This window comes from Mustela lutreola, chromosome X, assembly GCF_030435805.1.
Source record: "Mustela lutreola isolate mMusLut2 chromosome X, mMusLut2.pri, whole genome shotgun sequence".
NCBI classification, from domain to species: Eukaryota; Metazoa; Chordata; class Mammalia; order Carnivora; family Mustelidae; genus Mustela; species Mustela lutreola.
The window spans coordinates 46138428-46157625 of record NC_081308.1 but is presented as its reverse complement, the minus strand read 5'-3'; the positions used below and the strand labels follow the sequence as shown (position 1 = coordinate 46157625).

General features: G+C 48.1%; 1 protein-coding gene across 5 annotated transcripts in view; it reads left to right on the top strand.

Moving 5' to 3' along the window:
* The window catches only part of KDM5C (lysine demethylase 5C), a 32176-nt gene extending 16597 nt beyond the window's left edge, over window positions 1–15579 (top strand). For 2 of the 5 annotated variants that reach the window (XM_059158393.1, XM_059158392.1), the window contains exons 13-26: window positions 3124–3243; window positions 3353–3547; window positions 7799–7980; window positions 8069–8193; window positions 8322–8469; window positions 9072–9177; window positions 9824–10182; window positions 10798–10936; window positions 11397–11576; window positions 11722–11859; window positions 12045–12644; window positions 12921–12999; window positions 13130–13329; window positions 13434–14661. In XM_059158393.1, coding sequence (XP_059014376.1) covers window positions 3124–3243; window positions 3353–3547; window positions 7799–7980; window positions 8069–8193; window positions 8322–8469; window positions 9072–9177; window positions 9824–10182; window positions 10798–10936; window positions 11397–11576; window positions 11722–11859; window positions 12045–12644; window positions 12921–12999; window positions 13130–13329; window positions 13434–13799 — 2937 coding nt within the window. In that variant the 3' untranslated portion in view covers window positions 13800–14661. Of the gene's footprint in view, window positions 1–3123; window positions 3244–3352; window positions 3548–7798; window positions 7981–8068; window positions 8194–8321; window positions 8470–9071; window positions 9178–9823; window positions 10183–10797; window positions 10937–11396; window positions 11577–11721; window positions 11860–12044; window positions 12645–12920; window positions 13000–13129; window positions 13330–13433; window positions 14662–14691 lie in introns of those variants that run through there. The other 3 variants (XM_059158395.1, XM_059158394.1, XM_059158396.1) reach the window with 2 other exon arrangements.
* Window positions 15580–19198: the final 3619 nt, after the last annotated feature.

Sequence of the window (19198 nt, the reverse complement as noted above, 5' to 3'; positions counted from 1 at the left end):
CATTTTATGGAAGTACCACATTTTGTTTATCCATTCACCACTCGATGGACATTGGGTCATTTTTAATGACTGCAGAATGTAAGGAGAGCCTTTTTAGATAACTGCATAGGAAATAGTAAAGGGACATGGCCAAAGTGAGGGTGGAAGAGTTAGGAGCCTTAAATTCTATTTCTGGCTCTGCTGCTTAAAGCTTCTCTGAGACTCAGCTTTCGCATCTATAAAATTAACTGGGTCTAGATAGTTCAGCAAGTATTGCTACAACTCCCCCTCTGTGTACAAAGCCTCTGGCCAACACCTTGAAGACAAATAAACTGGTCCCTGCCTTTGGGTATGTGCAGTTGAGTGGAGAATAAAGGTGAGTAAATGTTACAGGTTCTTCAAAAGGACAACAGACTGGGTCATTAGAAACCAGGGGGTCAGGAAAGCATCTGTAGAAGTGGTGATCCTTGAGGGAAGATAAAAGTTTGCCTGTTGGAGCCTTGGAGCCTTGGCTACATCATGTGGACATGGGGTTTCAAGTAAGGGGTTCTCAGCCATGGGCTTGCTGGTCAGATTTGCGTTTTTTGGAAGATCATTGTAGTGCTTAGTAATGGGAACCAGTTCAATAATCCGAGCAGAAATGCTGGTGTTGCCTGCCCCTAAGTAGGGATAGATTTGCAAAGAAGAAAATGTATTGGAGGTGGGAACTGATGTATGACCTGAATAAATGTGGAGATGTATTCATGAATGGGCAGATTCAGTATTGTGAGGATGTTAATTCTCTCCATAGTAATCTAGAATCCTCACAGAGGAATTGTTGGGTTGAAGGGTATAAACATTTTAGGTTCTTGATCTGTATCAACAATTTGGTTTTCCAGAGAGTAGAAGTTACTGGTACGATTACCAGCAGTATACCTATTTCACTGTGTATTCATCAGCACCAAATGTTCATCCTAAAAACCTTTGTGGGATTCCTCCTATAGACTGCAAATTAAACATGCATGTGGCTGCTTCCATTCCTTTCTGAAACTCTGCTCAAATGGCACGAGGTTTTTTGGGGTTTTTTGTTCGTTTGTTTGTTATTTTAAGGTTTAAAAAATGAATAAAATGGAGAAAACGAGAGGATACAGTGATAAAATTCTTGAAGCTAGAAAATAAATGAGGTAACTGAGTCTTAGGCCAGTATTGAGACATCTGAGAACCAACCAACCTGATTTATACCTCAGAAATCCTCTAAAGATTCAGTAGTCAGTGACACCAGGCATTCTGGGAAGAAAGATAGATGAAAATAAGGATTGGTTCATGTCTATATAGGAAGCTATGAGGTCCCCTTCCACACTGGGCAGCTGGAAGTGTGACCATCCCACACTAAAGAAAAAGACTTTACTTTTGAAGAGATTACAATAAAAGATCTCTGGACTGAGGTCTTCTAGGTACAGTTGAGGGTGGAGGTAATAGTGACAAAAGTAGGATTCATCATTGTGTATGTAGTGGATGCCAAGGTTCCCAGCTGTCTTCTTCCACTTGGCTCTTAGAACACTGGCAGACAGATCTTCCTTCAGGCCAAAAATGAGAGAGTTTTCTCTGGAGAATATGAGTGGCCCAAAAAGAAAAACCCAGTGGCACTTCCAGATTACCTTACAGTGAAGCTCACAGTTGACACACTTCACCAGTATACTCGGAACTTCCATTCAGCTTTTCCATTTCTAACTCTTAAAGTTGACAGTCACAGATTTACAGCTGAGGAAACTAGAACAATCAAACAAAGCAACTTGGATAAACAGGTGTTAGGCAGGCAGAGAAATAAACTTCAAAAAGGGAAAGAAACCTCATGAAGCTCTTCAGAGATAGTATATAGTGCCAACTGAAGAAAGAACAGGATACTATTTGAAAACATTCTGAGAACAAAAAAGAGCTCTTGGAAATTAAAACTGTGATAGTAAAAGGGGAAGAAAAAAGTTTAGAAGATAAATATTTAAGGAAATCCCTCAGAAAATAGAATAAAAAATAAAGATGGGAAAGTGGTAAAGTTGAAAGGAGATTTTGCTCAGAAGGTTCAATGTGCAAATAATGAGTTCTGAAAAGAGAATAGATGAAAACAAAGAAATTATTAATGAAATTATTTAAGAAAATTTCCCTGAACCAAAAGACTGAGTTTTCAGAGTCAAAGGGCCTATCTAGTACATGAATGAAAATAGATGCACACCAGGGTGTAGCTGGTGAATTTTTAATTCAAAGCATTAGAAACCAGAATGGCTTAAGACTTTTCAAAAGCAGCACCAGAATCTAGAAGACTAGCACCATGCCTTCAAAATGGTTTTCAGTTTAGAATTCTACATGGTCAAATTATGAAGTACAAGAGTAGAGACAATTGAAAAAAAAAAAAAAAAGTTCTTTATACCACTTCCTGGGAAGCTATTGGAGAATGTGCTCAAGTATAGCCAAAGAGTAAACACCAAGAAAGAGGAAGACCTGGGTTCTAGGGAGCAGGAGAGATCATCACGGGAGAGGGACGGTCTGGGGAAGACAGCTGGTTCAGGTTGGAACAGATCATAGGGCTCTGCTGCAGAAAGGTGAAAACTGACAGGCAAGAGCAGGGTTGGACACTTGTCTTAAAGGTTGGGATTAAATTGCTAAGACATGTACAGAAAACTATGCAAACTGAGAAATTATAGAAGGTTATCTTTAAAGTCTAGAGGCAGGTTATTTGGGCTGTTAAGGTAAATGCCAGAATAATCAGAAGAGGTAAAAGTGATTGGCTCTGGGGAGTGGAGAATGGCAGGGACCATTTGGCTCTTAGAACTGTCTATGTGACTGATAAAAGTAATTATTAATGAAAAAGCCATTGCCAGCTTAATGAAAAGTGGTATTTTAAATTTTATATAAAAGTAGAAAAGTTGAGATGTTTTGGTATGTACATTTCCTACTTTTGACTCAAATCTTCCTGTTGCTGGCAACATAAATCTCAACTTTGAGAGCCGAGGCCAGTGGTCCTTTCTTTTTGGAGGAACTGAGAATCTGTTGTCACACTGTTCCTTCAGGCTCTCCTCTCTCCTTTGTTTCCTTAAGGATCCTGCTCTTAAATCAAGTTTCTCCTGACTCTGGAAAACCTATCTCAGAGACCTTGGCCTTCTTCTTCCTCAGGTTGTCCGCACAAACCAGTGTGCAGGAGAATTCGTCATTACCTTCCCTCGTGCTTACCACAGTGGCTTCAACCAAGGCTACAACTTTGCAGAGGCTGTCAACTTCTGCACTGCTGACTGGGTGAGTCGGGGGTGTGGTGGGCTGGCAGGGAAAAGCAGGAGGCTTGTGGAGAAGCTGAGGCACCACAGCCTTCAGACTTGGCCACACTCAGCCTTGAATCTGTCCACAGTTGCCAGCTGGGCGCCAGTGCATTGAGCACTATCGCCGGCTCCGAAGATACTGCGTCTTCTCCCATGAGGAGCTCATCTGTAAGATGGCCGCCTGCCCAGAGAAGCTGGACCTGAACCTGGCAGCAGCTGTGCATAAGGAAATGTTCATCATGGTGCAGGAGGAACGGCGTCTACGAAAGGCCCTGCTTGAGAAGGTAGGGTGGAAGAAGAGGGCCCTGAATTAGGCATGCTATCCTGGTAAAAGTGGGGGAAGGAAAAAGTAGACGTAGCTTCTATTCTTGGGGTATAGTAAAAAAAACTGGATCCATCTGGATTGGAAATCACATTCCAGGGCTCCTGGGTGGCTCAGCTGGTTAAGGGTCTGACTTGAGCCCAGGTCATGATCCCAGGCTGGGATCAAGTCCCACATTGCATTCCCTGCTCAGCAGGGAGTGTGCTCGTCTCTTTCCCTCTGTTCCTCCCCCTGCTTGTGCTCTTTCTGGCTCACGCTCTCTCTCTCAAATAAGTAAAATCTTTAAAAAAAAAAAAATCACATTCCATTCTCTGCTCTGTCATTTATCAACAGCTATGAGCAAGTTAATTTACTTCACTGTCAGTATCCACCTCTGAAAAATGGGGATTATGATGTTTGTCTTTTGGGACAGTTGATAGATTAAAGATTATGTTTATTAAGTAATTGACACATAGCAAGTGCTGTTGTCACTGCTATTTGTCATTGTTTAATTAACCCAACAGGACAGGCTGGCATATGAAACTATAACTGCTGATTTAGCTGGGTGGCTTAATTTCAGGTTATTTAACCTCTGATAGTCTCACTTTCCCACTCTGTAAAATGAGAATAAATACCTAACTTGCAAGGGAATTATAAAGCTTGAGGAAGGTGATTTATGTCAATGCATTTACTAATTGGCCTTGCATTTTAATAGCTGCTATTATTGGTAATATTAATACATGAAGAAAATGATTGAAATATGGAACATTTCTTAGGAAGTGCCCGTTATATTACATTCAGATGATTTAGTAGTTCATACTGGGGTGATACTTCCAAATACAAGGCAGTCCTCCTTTACTTTTTTTATTTATTTATTTGACAAGAGATCACAGGTAGGCAGAGAAGCAGGCAGAGAGAGAGGAGGAAGCAGGCTCCCTGCCGAGCAGAGAGCCTGATGCGGGGCTCAGTCCCAGGACCCTGGGATCATGACCTGACCCGAAGGCAGAGGCTTTAACTCACTGAGCCACCCAGGCGCCCGTATTTTATTTTTTTAAGGTAGTCCTCCTTTATTCTCTCATAAGCGTGTGGTCAGTTGTGTTTATAGTTGAGTGGGACTGCTACTCGTATAGTTCAGCTGCCTTCCTAAAGCCGCACACTTGCCCAATTAGGAAGTAACTTGGTAAGAGTCCTCTTTAGTATTACAAAGGAATGCTGGTCCTGAGGGACCCCTTGATGCCCATTTAGGGTAACACTTTCTTATTTTAAAGCTCTTTTATAACTTTCCCGTGAGTATGGGCTATAAGGAGAACTTCAACTGTGGTAATGTTGGAAGTTTATGTTGTTAGTTGGTAACCCCCTGGGCTTTCCCAGGCATCATTTTCTCTCTCTCTTCAATACTGTTATTAAATGACCCTGGGGTTGTTCCAGACTATAAGAAGGGAGTCAAAGCAAGGTGGGAAGACTAGGTATTCTCATCCTGACATTGAGAAGTATTTATACTTGGCTCTTACTTTAGAGAAGGGTTCTGGACCCACCCCTCACAGTCTTAAAAATCTGTAAAAGAGGGGTGTGTGTGTGTGTGTGTGTGTGTGTGTGTATTTGAATAATTTTATAGGGAGAGTGCTCCTAGCTCACATCCAGTTCTCAGAGGAATCTGATCCAAAAATGCCTAGAGGCTGCATCTGAACTTAGAGCATTCTCTGGCTTTAAAGTCAAAATACACTGTAGTCAGATTCTTATTTTGAGCAGGTTACAGACCCTCTCTCTGAGACTTAGTTTCCTCCTTAGTAAAATGGGATAGGCCTATGAAATAGGTATCCTTAATATGAAAATTAGAGCTAATAATAGTAAATATTTGGTTTCCCCGAACTTCTAACTGGAATATGGCCTTGACCAACATCTCTTCATTTCCCACACTCCCCAGCCCTTGAAAACTACCATGCTACTCTTGTTTCTGTGAGTTTGGCTTTTTTAGATTCCACATATAAGTGACATTTTATAGTCTTTTGTCTTTCTGTGTCTGACTTACTTAGTATAATGCTCTCAGGGTCCATCCACGTTGTTAAAATTGGTAGTATTTCCTCCTTTCTCATGGCTGGATAATAGTCCGTTGTATGTCTATACTGTGTCTTCTTGATCTGTTCATCCACTGATGGACTTTTAGGTTGTTTCTGTATCTTGGCTGTTGTGAAAAATGCTGCAGTGACCATGGGAGTGCAAGTACCTCTTTTGAGATTCTGATTTCATTTCCTTTGGATATATATCCAGAAGTAAGATTGCTAGATTATAGGGTAGTTCTGTTTCGAATTTTTTTGAGGAACCTCCATCATGTTTTCCAGGTAGTATTATCAATTTACATTCCCACCAACAGTGCATGAGGGTTCCTTTTGCTTCATATCCCTTGCTAACAGTTATTATCTCTTGTCTTTTTAGTAATAGCCATTCTGACAAGTGTAAGGTGATACTTTGATTTGCATTTCCCTGATGATAATGATTGTCACATTGAGCATCTTTTCATGTACTTCTTGGCCATTTGTATCTCTTCGGAAAATGTCTGTTGACGTTCTCTGCCTATTTTTGATCAGATTGTTTGTGGGCGTTTTTTGCTATTGACGTTGGATGAGTTCCTTATATATCTCTTTATCAAAAAGATGGTTTACAAATAGTTCTCCCATTCCATAGGTTTCCTTTTCATTTTGTTGATGATTTCTTTTGCTGTGCAGATGCTTTATAGCTTAATGTAGTCCCACTTATTTCTGCTTTTGTTGCTTGTGCTTTAGATATCCTATCCAAGAAGTCATTGCCAACCAATGTCAAGGAACTTTACCACTATGTTTTCTTTTAGGAGCTTTGCAGTTTTAGGTATCATGTTTAAATCTTTAATCAATTTCAAGTTCATTTTCGTGAGTGGTATAAGGACCCACATTTGTTCTTCTGCTCATTGTTACTCAGTTTTCTCAGTGCCACTTATTGAAAAGACTATCCTTTCCTTGTTGAGTATTTTTGGCTCTCTTACCAAGTGTTAGCTGACTGTATATGCAAGGGTTTATTTCTGGGGCTTAATTCTGTTCCACTGGTCTGTGTCATTTTTTATGCAAGTCCCATACTATTTTAATTTTTACAGCTTTGTAGTGTAGTTTGAAATCAGAAAGCATGATACCTCCAGCTTTATTCTTCTTTCTCAAGATTGTTTTGGCTGTTATGGGTCTTTGGTGATTCCACTTATTCTAAATGTTACGATACTTTTCTAAGTTCTTAGTTGCTGTACCTTTGTTAATCTTCATGACAACACAATGAAGATGGTGCCATTATCTCCCATTTTATAAGATGGGGAAATAGAAACCTAGAGAGGTATAAATTTAATTTACTCCATGTCACACAGCTAGTAAGTGGCAGAGTGGGATTTGTAATGTACAACAGACTCCTATCTAATGCAGAGGTTAGGTGTTATAGTCAGTATAAAACAAAAACTGTTAGTCAAGAATTTCCCTTTAAAAATCCCTAAATATGAGCACTAAATATCAGCTCTTCAAGGCCTGGAGAGAGATCCCAGGCAAATCATGCCTGTGCCAGAGCATCGCTTTCCTTGGTGGTTTTTGACCCACCTTCATATTGTCTTTCAGTTACTTCAGTATAGCTGTCTTTTCCTCCATTTTTGGAATAGGATTCTTTTTCTTCATCTGAGTAACAGATGAAGTCATTGGCATAGGTTTGGAAGCCGTGTTGTTGAAAAAAAAAAAAACAGTATCTTTAAACACTGGACACAAGCACAGAATTTTATTTCTGTGAGTTCTATATGTGCTTTGCAGTGTGTCCTGCCTGCCAAGCTGCCACCGCGGTGCCTGGAACACAGTGGGTGCTGAGTGACTACAAGCCAGCACAGCCTTGTTCACAGCCTTTCCCTTGGCCACTCCCACACAGTGCCACCTCTCTGGTGCCTTGGCCCACCACTTTCCACATCTTCTCTCACCCTACAGGCCTTTTCTGTTGATCTGAATCGTGCCTGATTTTTTTTTTTCCTCTCAGCCCACACTGATCTTGCCCTGGTTCATCTGATTTCCCCGTTTCAAGAGCTTGAACTTCACAGAGGCAGTATATTCTGTGGAGTTTGCTCTCCAGAACTCTCAGCACAGATTGGAGTCTGACTAAAGTGGGGCTCCATCGTGGTAGAGATAGGGCCTATCTGCAGCCCTGTTCTGGTTCAATATAATGCGCATGGGTTGAATGCCCCCAGGGCATCACGGAAGCTGAGCGAGAGGCTTTTGAGCTGCTCCCAGATGATGAGCGCCAGTGCATCAAGTGCAAGACCACGTGCTTCCTATCAGCCCTGGCCTGCTATGACTGCCCAGACGGCCTTGTCTGCCTTTCCCACATCAATGACCTCTGCAAGTGCTCCAGTAGCCGGCAGTACCTGCGGTGAGCAGGGGACCTACTGAGGGAAGTGGTCTGAGCAGGGGGCTGCGGAGCTGGGCCAGACGTGTGCTTCCCTGCCATCTTCTTCCAGGTATCGATACACCTTGGATGAGCTCCCTGCCATGCTGCATAAGCTGAAGGTTCGGGCTGAGTCCTTTGACACCTGGGCCAACAAAGTTCGAGTGGCCCTGGAGGTGGAGGATGGGCGGAAGCGCAGTGAGTGATGGGGGGACGGAGGGACTCCACAGGCAAGTTCTCTTCCCTTTTCTTCTGTACTCCCCCACCCCCTTCCTTGGCTATTACTCAATACTGCCTACTCCTTGCTGCTTTCATTCTCTCTCCAGGCCTTGAAGAGCTGAGGGCGCTAGAGTCCGAGGCCCGTGAACGGAGGTTCCCGAACAGTGAGCTATTGCAGCGACTGAAGAACTGCCTGAGCGAGGCAGAAGCTTGCGTGTCCCGGGCTCTGGGACTCGTCAGCGGCCAAGAAGCTGGGTATGGCAGTGGGAAGTGGCAGGCTCAGATTCTGCCTGCTGAGGAGCCAGCATCTAGGGGAAGTGGACTCTGAGTGCCACTAGGCAGATGACGTCAGCAGGAAGCTGACAAGTACAGTGGTGCAAGGTGGCCTAAGAGGTATTGGGAGGGCAAGGAGATCAGGCAACTAGAATAGAGAAGAGTGCTAAAAAAGCTAGAAAAGGTTCTTTTTATCAGTACCTGGAGATTTCCAGCAGGCTTAGGGATTTTGTGGGCAAAGAGGAGTTGTGGAAAGCTTAGGGACAAGAAGAGAAGCATCAGCCTGATCAGAGAGTTCAGAGTAGAGGATGAGTTGAAAAGTCCAGCTTCTGTTACCGTCATTTAATTTCTAAGCTACCCCCCACCCAATATATCCTGTATTCCCCTCTTCTCATTCTTTGCTTTCATCATATGAATGTGTTGGTTTCTTACACACCCCCCCCCCCAATCTGGACAATTGATGGGCACTGTGGAGTAGGAAAGATCAAGGTGGGCAGGTATGAGGAAAAGCATTGAGTCTGAGCACAGAGATGGAGGGAGGGGACTGGGTTTGGACCTGAAACCCCACATGTGAAACTCCATAGGCCCCACAGGGCGGCTGGTCTACAGATGACCCTGGCTGAGCTCCGGGCCTTTCTGGACCAGATGAACAACCTGCCTTGTGCCATGCACCAGATTGGGGATGTCAAGGTGAGGAGGAGTGCACTCAGAGTGCTGATGAGGGTTCAGGGGGATTGGGAGACCTGAGCAGCAGGCCACTCTTGTCTTCCTTAAATGTTAAATGTTAGGGCAAGACAGGATGCCCCTGTGAGAGTAACGGGAGCTGGGAGACAAGGAAGGCATAAGGGGCAGGTGATGTAAGTATGGGATGTGGAATCAAGAGGTAGAGATGTAAGAGGAGAAAGGAACAAGGTTGTTTGTGGGCCTGGAAAGCTGAGTCAAGTTGAGGAAGGGAGAGGAGAGGTGGGACAAAGGGCAGTAGACACCAGTGTGAGCGTAGGGGTTTGTGAGGAGGCCACGCATAGCAGAGTGTCTTTAGGGCAGAGGGTCTCCTGGTGTATACATCAGAATGCTCTGGGAATTTAAAGCATAGACTTCTGACCAAACTCTATTAAGACTCTCTAGAGGTGGGGCCCAGGAATCTGTGTTTTAACAAGTTCCCCCACGGTATTCTAACGGGAAGGGAACCTTAGGGCATGGCAGAGGAGAGCACAGTCCATGTTAGGCTCTCTTCCCAAATACTGGAGGGTAAGTAGGTAGGTGGGGCAAGGTATTTGGTGGTAGGACCTCTGATGGGCCCAGCTGAGGAGTTTGTTCTTCCTCTGTATCCTGGTAGGGTATTCTGGAACAGGTGGAGGCCTACCAGGCTGAGGTCCGTGAGGCCCTGGCCTCATTGCCCTCCAGTCCAGGGCTCCTGCAGTCCCTGTTGGAGAGGGGGCAGCAGCTGGGGGTGGAGGTTCCTGAGGCCCAGCAGCTCCAGCGGCAGGTGGAACAGGCGCGATGGCTGGATGAGGTGAAACGCACATTGGCCCCTTCAGCCCGAAGGGGCACCCTGGCTGTCATGCGTGGACTGTTGGTCGCGGGTGCTAGCGTGGCCCCTAGCCCTGCTGTCGATAAGGCCCGGGCTGAGCTGCAGGAGCTGCTGACCATTGCTGAACGCTGGGAGGAGAAAGCCCACCTCTGCCTGGAGGCCAGGTAGGTTAACCACCCTTCCACCTATGCCCCAACCTTCACAGTTTAGTGGAAAAGCCAACAGTGATTCCCATAGGTGGCCTTAAGTACCAGACTCTGGTCTCTGGTGTTGGTGTATTGACTTTCTTCCCTTTTTTTGTTCCCTAGCTTTTTTTTTTTTTTTTTTTTTTTAATCTCCATGTATACCTAAAGGCAGAAATAGGCTTATGAGGAGGCAGAGATGGACAGATACAGAGATGCATAGAGGACTAGCTCCACAGGCTAATGTGGGCACACGCACAGGAGCAAAAGAACTAACAGGCAGATGGACAGATGTCAGGAAAAGCCACACACGGGGCAACCTGACAGACTACAACACCAGATGAATATCACCAGTCGTGTACGCAGTGCGAACAGGCTGGCAGACTGGCAGACAAGTAGAGGCTATGGTGGAAGTTGGGTGGGTGCGTGCGGTCTGGAACGGGCAGGACTGGCAGACCCCTGTAGGCAGAGTACTAGCTAGCAAGCAGGCCTAAGTGGCAGTTCCAGGGGCCCCTGCTGATACATCCGGTGGTCAGGCCAGGCTGCTTGTTAGGCAGGTCACTCGAGACTGAGGCCTCTATTTCCCCCTGTCTTTAGGCAGAAGCATCCACCAGCCACGCTTGAGGCCATAATCCACGAAGCAGAAAACATCCCTGTTCACCTGCCCAACATCCAGGCTCTCAAGGAGGCTCTCGCTAAGGCCCGGGCCTGGATTGCCGATGTGGACGAGATCCAGGTAAGGACCTTGTTGCCCCCTGGCCCTCCACCCTAGAGCTTCAGTCCAGCCAGGAGAGCTGGCATATGTTGGGTTGTGCTGGGTTGGGTTGCCTTGAGAAGCAGGCACAGTACATTGAGAGGAGGGAAAATGCTTGGTGGTAAGCCATGTGATGCGGGCTCACAAGGCCAGCCTGAGGGTGGAGAAGTTGCAGAAAGGGTCAGAATGGTAGAGGCAGGGGAGGGTGTAAGGGGCAGACCACAACAGTGATGAGTGTGATGGTCATGGGGACTCACTGGATTATCTGCAGGCTGACCCAGTGGGTGCGGGAGTTGTAGGGGTGCTTCCCTTAGCATGATCCCTCTTCTGTTCTGCCCGAAGACTGCAAGTCTAGTGCCTCTTCCCAGCTCAGGACCGGGCACAGAGAAACTTCGGTAGATGATAGCAAGTTGACTTGAACTTTCTTTTGTCCCTGTCCCAGAATGGTGACCACTACCCCTGCTTGGATGACTTAGAGGGCCTGGTGGCTGTGGGCCGGGACCTACCCGTGGGGTTGGAGGAGCTGAGACAGCTAGAGCTGCAGGTACTGACAGCGCACTCCTGGAGGGAGAAGGCCTCCAAGACCTTCCTCAAGAAGAATTCTTGCTACACACTGCTGGAGGTGAGGCCTGGACCCTGATCCCCAGCCTCTCCTGCCTCCAGTCCTGCTGTTGTGAGATGGCTCAGAGGAGGATGTTGGGTCGGGAGGTACTGGGAGTGGGAGGTAGGGGAAGCCTACTCATCTGCACCCTGTCTGCCTGCCTTAGGTGCTCTGCCCGTGTGCAGACGCCGGCTCCGACAGCACCAAGCGCAGCCGATGGATGGAGAAGGAGCTGGGCTTGTACAAATCTGACACAGAGCTGCTGGGACTGTCTGCACAGGACCTCAGGGACCCAGGCTCTGTGGTAAGGAGCTGGGGCCCACAGTGAGAGGAGAGCCTGGCAGTGATAAGTGTCTGAGGGGAGCAACTCTGGGCAGACTGCTTGCTCCCTGGGCCTTGCTTCTCCTAGTTTGGGAGTAGGATGTTAATGGTGTCAGAGCAGGGGGGATAGGCTGCTGATCTCTTCTCCTGCTGTCCTGGGCATGCCAGATCGTGGCCTTCAAGGAGGGGGAACAGAAGGAGAAGGAGGGTATCCTGCAGCTGCGTCGCACCAACTCCGCCAAGCCCAGTCCACTGGCGTCATCGGCCACGGCTTCCTCTGCAACCTCTGTCTGTGTGTGTGGGCAGGTGCCAGCTGGGGTGGGAGCTCTGCAGTGTGACCTGTGCCAGGACTGGTTCCATGGGCGATGTGTGTCGGTACCCCGCCTCCTCAGCTCCCCAAGGCCCAGTCTCACCACCTCCCCACTGCTGGCCTGGTGGGAGTGGGACACCAAATTCTTGTGTCCGCTGTGCATGCGCTCACGGCGCCCGCGCCTGGAGACCATCCTGGCACTGCTGGTGGCCCTGCAGAGACTGCCTGTGCGACTGCCTGAGGGCGAGGCCCTACAGTGTCTCACAGAGAGGGCCATCAGCTGGCAAGGCCGCGCCAGGCAGGCTTTGGCCTCTGAGGATGTGACTGCTCTGTTGGGACGGCTGGCTGAGCTTCGCCAGCGGCTGCAGGCTGAACCCAAGCCTGAGGAGCCCCCTACCTACCCTTCAGCCCCTGCCTCTGACCCTCTCAGAGAAGGCAGTGGCAAGGATATGCCCAAGGTGAGCTGCCCGACCCAGCTCTTGCCCTCACATTCCTATCTCCTAGCCCCTGCCCCCGTGTAGGCTCCAGCCCTGTCTCTGTTCTCTGACTTTGATCTCTCTTGGCCTGGCCTCCCTGCCCCATTCTACATGCTGTCCAGATCCCCAGACTGCTCCCTGCCGCAGTCTTTGTCTGCTCTCCTCCTCCAGGAGGCGCAGCTTCCCAAATCTGGGTTCGGTGGGGAATAGGACCTCGTTCTCCCAATTACCACCATCCATCCTTGCTCTCCTTGGCAGGTCCCGGGCTTGCTGGAGAACGGAGACAATGTGACCAGTCCTGAGAAGGTAGCCCCTGGGGAGGGCTCAGGTAAGAGAGGTAGGTCTAGGTGTGGGTAGGCTGTTTTTTTGCATATCCCCAGTGACCCTCAGCTCTGTGGTGGTGGTGGTGGTGGTGGGGATACAACCAGGAGCAGCCTCTAACCCAGCCTGTCCCTGCAACCCACCAGACCTGGAGCTGCTGTCCTCACTGTTGCCACAGTTGACTGGCCCTGCATTAGAGCTGCCTGAAGCAACCCGGGCCCCTCTGGAGGAGCTCATGTTAGAAGGGGACCTGCTTGAGGTGACCCTGGATGAAAACCACAGCATCTGGCAGCTACTGCGGGCTGGGCAGCCTCCAGATGTAGAGCGGATCCGCACGCTTCTGGAGGTGAGGACAGGGATCGTGGACAGGGCCAGGAGGTCAGGCCAAGGAGGCAGAGATCCCCGGCCTGACCACTGGCCCGCGCCTCTTTCTGCCTGTCTGATACACAGCTGGAGAAGGCAGAGCGCCATGGGAGCCGGGCACGGGGCCGGGCATTGGAGAGGCGGCGACGGCGGAAGGTGGATCGGGGTGGGGAGGGCGATGACCCAGCCCGAGAGGAGCTAGAGCCAAAGAGGGTACGGAGCTCAGGGCCAGAGGCCGAGGAGGCCCAGGAGGAGGAGGAGCTGGAGGAGGAGACTGGGGGTGAGGGCCCCCCCCAACCCCTGCCCACCACTGGCAGCCCCAGCACCCAGGAGAACCAGAATGGCTTGGAGCCGGCACTAGGGGCCACTTCAGGCCCCTCGGCCCCTTTCTCTACTCTGACTCCTCGGCTGCATGTGCCCTGCCCACAGCAGCCACCTCAGCAACAGTTGTGACAGTGGCTGAGCCTAGCACAGACCCCCAACAAAGACCCCCCCTTGGCCTCAAGGATCCTCTTTCTGACCATCAAGCCTGCTTCTTGGGAGGTGGGCAAGAAGGGGGGATGGCCAACCCCCCCCCCCCCAAGCCCACCCCTGAGTCCCTTGACTTTTATATTCTGACTCCAAGGTATTGTTCAGACCTCAGCTCCTGGGGGCCGGCCCCTGGAGTCCCCCTCCCTGGTAGCCTCTAACCAGCATTCCCAGACACCTGAGGCAGATAGATGGATGGGCAGGTGGGCAGGGGGGTGGCTGGGGCTGGGCCAGTACCATTCCAGAGACAAGGCCAGTGCGTATGCAAACTGGGGGAAACTCCTCTCCCTTCACTCCCCAGTTCTGGCCCTGGCCAGGCCATGCTACACTAACCTCACCTCCCTCTCCCTCTCACTCTTTCTCCTCCTTCCCCTTTCCTGCCTCCCCACCCCACCCACTTTCTCTCCCCTTCCCTCTCCTCTCCTTCCCTCCCCGCTTCCCCTGACTGTTCTACCCAGGAGGAGGAAACTTCACATAGCTGTGCTCACAGTTTTTATTTTAAATGAATTTGGTTGGGAGCTGAGCTGGCTCCCTGTTATTTGAAGAAAGCTTTTGGTGCTTGTCCTCACAATCACCTTGACCTTCTCTCCCTGTCCTACCCTGTCTCCTTTCCTCCTCCTGGGTTCATGTTGTAATAAAAGAAGATTGTTGGTGTGTAATTAATTTGTTCCAAAAAAAAAAAAAAAAAGCAAAACAAGAAACTTGGTTCCAACTGAAGCCTATTTTAATTTTATTTTATTATTTTCCTCTTGTTAGAAATAAAACCCTTAGCAACATTTTTTTGAAATATGTTTCTGAAGTGCATTTCTCTTTGAAGGGGGAGAACAGTGCCTCCATCACCTGTCAGCGGAGCAGCTGCAGTGCTGGCGGGAGCACTAGGGCTGAAGTCTGGGAGCTCTGGGTTCTGAAAACAAGTTCTACCGGGTTCTCCTTACCTGTGGGCAAGACATCCTGAGTCTCCCTCCTACCCCATCCCCAGACCAGTTTTCCCCATCTCCCAACAGGTGGGCCTGACACCTCTCACCTAAACTTCTGCCACAGTCCCCTCCAACCTTACACCCTCCAGTCCATCTTCCTCAAGCCCCCCAGAGGCATTTTTGGTTTTGGCTTTATTGAGATATAATTTATACATCGTAAAGTTTACCTGTTTTAAATGTAAAATCCAGTGATTTAGAGCAATGTTTCTAAAGTACAGATCTGATCATGTCACTGTTACTGCTTAAAACCATCCATGATGCTTTATTGCCCTTAAGATCAAGGTTATATTTATAATCTCATTCTTTCTGGAATGCTTTCCTGTCCAACCCATATGCCATGTTCAGGGATGCTTCCCTGACTTTTCTTTACCCTAAAGGGTTTCTTCTGTCCCTGTGAATGGAGACTAAAGCTCAGATGTGTGGTCATTTGCAGCCCAAGTTCACTTTTACAGCTTTATTGTGATATAATTTATACATCGTACAGTTTACCCACTTAAAGTATACAATTCAGTGGCTTTTAGTATATTCTAGTTGTGCAACTGTCACTGCAAAATATTTTAGAATGTTTTTTCATCATTCCAAAATGAAACCACACTCCTTAGGCATTACCCCTGTCCCCCCAGCCCCCAGCCCCCACCCCCCTGGCCCTTCAACCCCAGGCTACTACTAATCTATATGGATTTGCCTATTTTGGACATTTTATATAAATGGAATCATACAATTTGTGATCCTTTGTGACTGTGTTCTTTCACTTAGCGTGATGGTTTCAAGCTGAGTTTGCTTTTAAATGTAGATATGAATGGTTCCTTTATATTGGACAGAGTCCCCCCACCCCTTTCTGGGCCCCAGAATTTTGTTTTGCTTTTCAGATTTCATTTATTTAGAGAGAGAATGAGTGTGTGTGTGAGCGGGAGAAAGGGACAGAGGGAGAGAGTCTCAAGCCGACTCCTTACTGAGTGCAGAGCTCAACCTGGGGCCTGATCTAACGACCCTGAGCGTGACCTGATCTGAAACCAAGAGTTGGATGCTCAACCAACTGAGCCACCCAGCACCCCCAGAGTCATGAAAATGAGGGTGTTGGATGAGATCAGGGACTGTCACTAGTCCACCCTTTCTCATCGTGGGTGATCTCTCAGTGGGTTCATTTGGTTCCATTTCTCCCCCTTACGAGATTTCCAGTTGATAAGAACCTAGTGAGAAAGCCCACCCTCTTCTGGTAGCTTTGATTGGTGGGAGGGACTGGCTTAGCCCTGCCTCTAGTCTTCTGGTCAGAAGGCCTGGGCTATACAAGTTAAGGGGAAGCAGAAGCCAGTGGACACCCAGCTGTTGGACCCAGTTCAACCCCAGCCCTCCATCGAGGGGAAAAGGCTGGCCTTATGTCTGTGCACCTATTCAGAATTGATCATGAAAGGAGGGTTGGAAGAGACATCTTAGAAGAGACGGGCTTGCGAGCTATGACAGACGGGAGGGGGCTTAGGCTCAGCACTTCACTACCATTCCCACTCAAGGCAGTCTGCCCCTTGGAAGCAGACCAACAGGAGAGGAAAAGGGGCACCTGTGACCTCCAGCAGCTCCCAGGCCAGCAAACTGCTGGGCCTAGGCTGGGGTCCTCCAGGCTATGGCCCAGCCCTCAGCAGTTTGCAGACAACCTTTTCCATCTTGGCACAGTCCTGCCCCATTCCTCACAGTGGATGTGCGTCCTGTGAGTTCTGCAAGAGAGGCCCTAGCTCTGATCCTGTAAGACTGGTCAAACATGGCCTCTTCCAGAGAGTTTGCTCTGGTGGCACAAATGTCCCCCTTCCCAGGTACTCACCTAGAAAAGGAGGAGTGACTGGCAGTGAGTGGGGCAGGGTGGGGGGGTGGCAGGGAGAGCAGATGAGTGGGGGATGGGGAGAAAGAGGAACCCTAAAGAAGAGAGAAAGGGCTGATACCCAAGATCTATAAAGAACGCAAACTCAACACCCAAAAAAGTAAGTCAGAAAGTGGGCAGAAGACCTGAACAGACACTTCTCCAAAGAAGACATACAAATGACTAAAAGACACATGAGAAAATGTCCAACATCATTAGCCATTAGGGAAATAAACATAAAAACCACATTGGGATACCACCTTATGCCAGTTAGAATGCCAAAAATCGACAAAGCAAGAAACAACCGGAGAGATTGTGGAGAAAGGGGAACCCTCTTACCCACCCTGTTGGTGGGAATGCAAGGTGGTACAGCCACTTTGGAAAAAAGTGTGTGTGTGGGGGGGGTTCCTTAAAAAGGTAAAATTGGGCTACCCTATGACCCAGCAATTGCACTACTGGGTATATACCCCAAAGATACAGAAGTGAAAAGAAGGGGCACATGCACTCCAATGTTAATTGCAACCATGTCCACAAGAGCCAGACTGTGGAAGGAGCAGGATTGCACTTCAACAGACGAATGGATAAAGATGTGGTCCATATATACAATGGAAAATCACTCAGCCATCAGAAAGGATGAATACCCCTTTTGCATCAACATGGACAGGACAGGAGGAAATTATACTGAGTGAAATAAGTCAAGCAGAGAAAAGTCAATTATCATATGGTTTCACTAATTTGAGGAACATAAGGAATAGCATGGAGGACATAAGGAGAAGGAAGGGAAAAATGAAGGGGGGAAATCAGTGGGGGAGATGAACCGTGAGAGACTGTGGACTCCGAGAAACAGAGTTTTAGAGGGGAGAGGGCTGAAGGGAGGAGTGAGCCCGGTGATGGGTATTAAGGAGGGCACAGATTGCATGGAGCACTGGGTGTTACAATTACTCATGTAACAGCACATCAATAACTAGGGGCGCCTAGGTGGCTCAGTCAGTTAAGCGTCTGCCTTCGGCTCGGGTCATGATCCCAGGGTACTGGGATCGAGACCCGCACTGGGCTCCCTGCTCGGTGGAGAGCCTGCTTCTCCCTCTCTCTCTGCCTGCTGCTCTGCCTACTTGTACTCTGTCAAATAAATAAAATCTTAAAAAAAAAAAAAAAAAAAAAACCTAATGAAGCACTGTATGGTGACTAACACAGCATAATTTAAAAAAAAAAAAAAAAAAAAAAGGCTATCTTCACCTAGAAGTCGTTTTCTATAGAGACACCTCCTTGCTGCTGCAGCTGCATCCTCCCAGAGGTTACCACGTCGCTCAGGATGGCTCCTGAGTCTGCAGGTGGCAAGGATGGGAAGAGAGCACCTCCACCGAGGTCCCACCCCCAACTCGTTCTCTGGAGCCCAACTGACAGCTTCCCTCCTGCTAGTGTTTCCACGGTGCATTGCATGGTGTCTGAAACACTCTAGGATTAATGGGTCTGTTTCTCCCACCATTCTGGGAGCTCCTGGAGGGAAGGCAAGGCCCAGACCCAAATCCTCTGTCCCTACTTCTAGTCAGGGTCCTGCATAGTCAGGGCTCAGAAGGAGGGAGGACAGGAGCAGCATTTGGAGCCCCACTGCATATGAACTCTATTCCCTTTGCACTACATAAATCTCATTGGTAAAGGTGTTAACCTATGAAAGCGAGGTCTGGGGCCCAGGTCCATGGTCACCGGGGGGGGGGTCTGAAGAAGCAGACACTGATCATGCTTCTCAGAAGTCCTGAAATTGTGGTGATGGGAGAAGAGGGATATCAAGGCAGATAGGTCCTCTGCCCCTGGGGCACTCTTAGGAAAGGGAAGGGAGCAGTTCTTCTTTTTTTTTTTTTTATTTTTTTATTTTATTCATTTCATTTGACAGACAGAGATTATGGGAGACATTTCACAAAGTTCCTGTTGGACATGTGGGAAGCAGACCTCTCAAAAAATAGGCCTGGTCTAGGCATATCAGCTTGGCAGAGCTGGGATTTGCACCAAGTCTGAACCTACAGCTCTGTAAGGCATGATGGAAGGGGACCGAAGTAATTAGCCTTCACCCAGAGAATATTTCATAGCGGGGGCTCATTAATGATCTCTGCCACTGGCAGGTGGGAACTCAGCAATGCTACAACCAGATTGGCCTTGGTGGGTAGAAGTCTATATTGCAGAACTTGTGCATAACCTATACATGCCTGTATTCATTACTGTTGAGTAATTAATTACTCCAAAAACTTAGGGGCTTAAAAACATATTTATCTCCTAAGTCCTGTAGGTCAGGAATCTGGGCACGACTTAGCTGGGTTTCAACTTTGGGGTCTCACAGGCTGCAGTCAAGGTGTTAGGTAAGGCTACAGTCATCTCAACACATAACTGGGGAAGGATCTGCTTCCAAGCTCACTCACACGAGTGTGGGCAGAATTCAATTCCTTGAGGGTTGTTGGCCTAGGGCCTCAGTTCCTCACTGGCTGTTGGTTGTCCTAAGTTCCTTG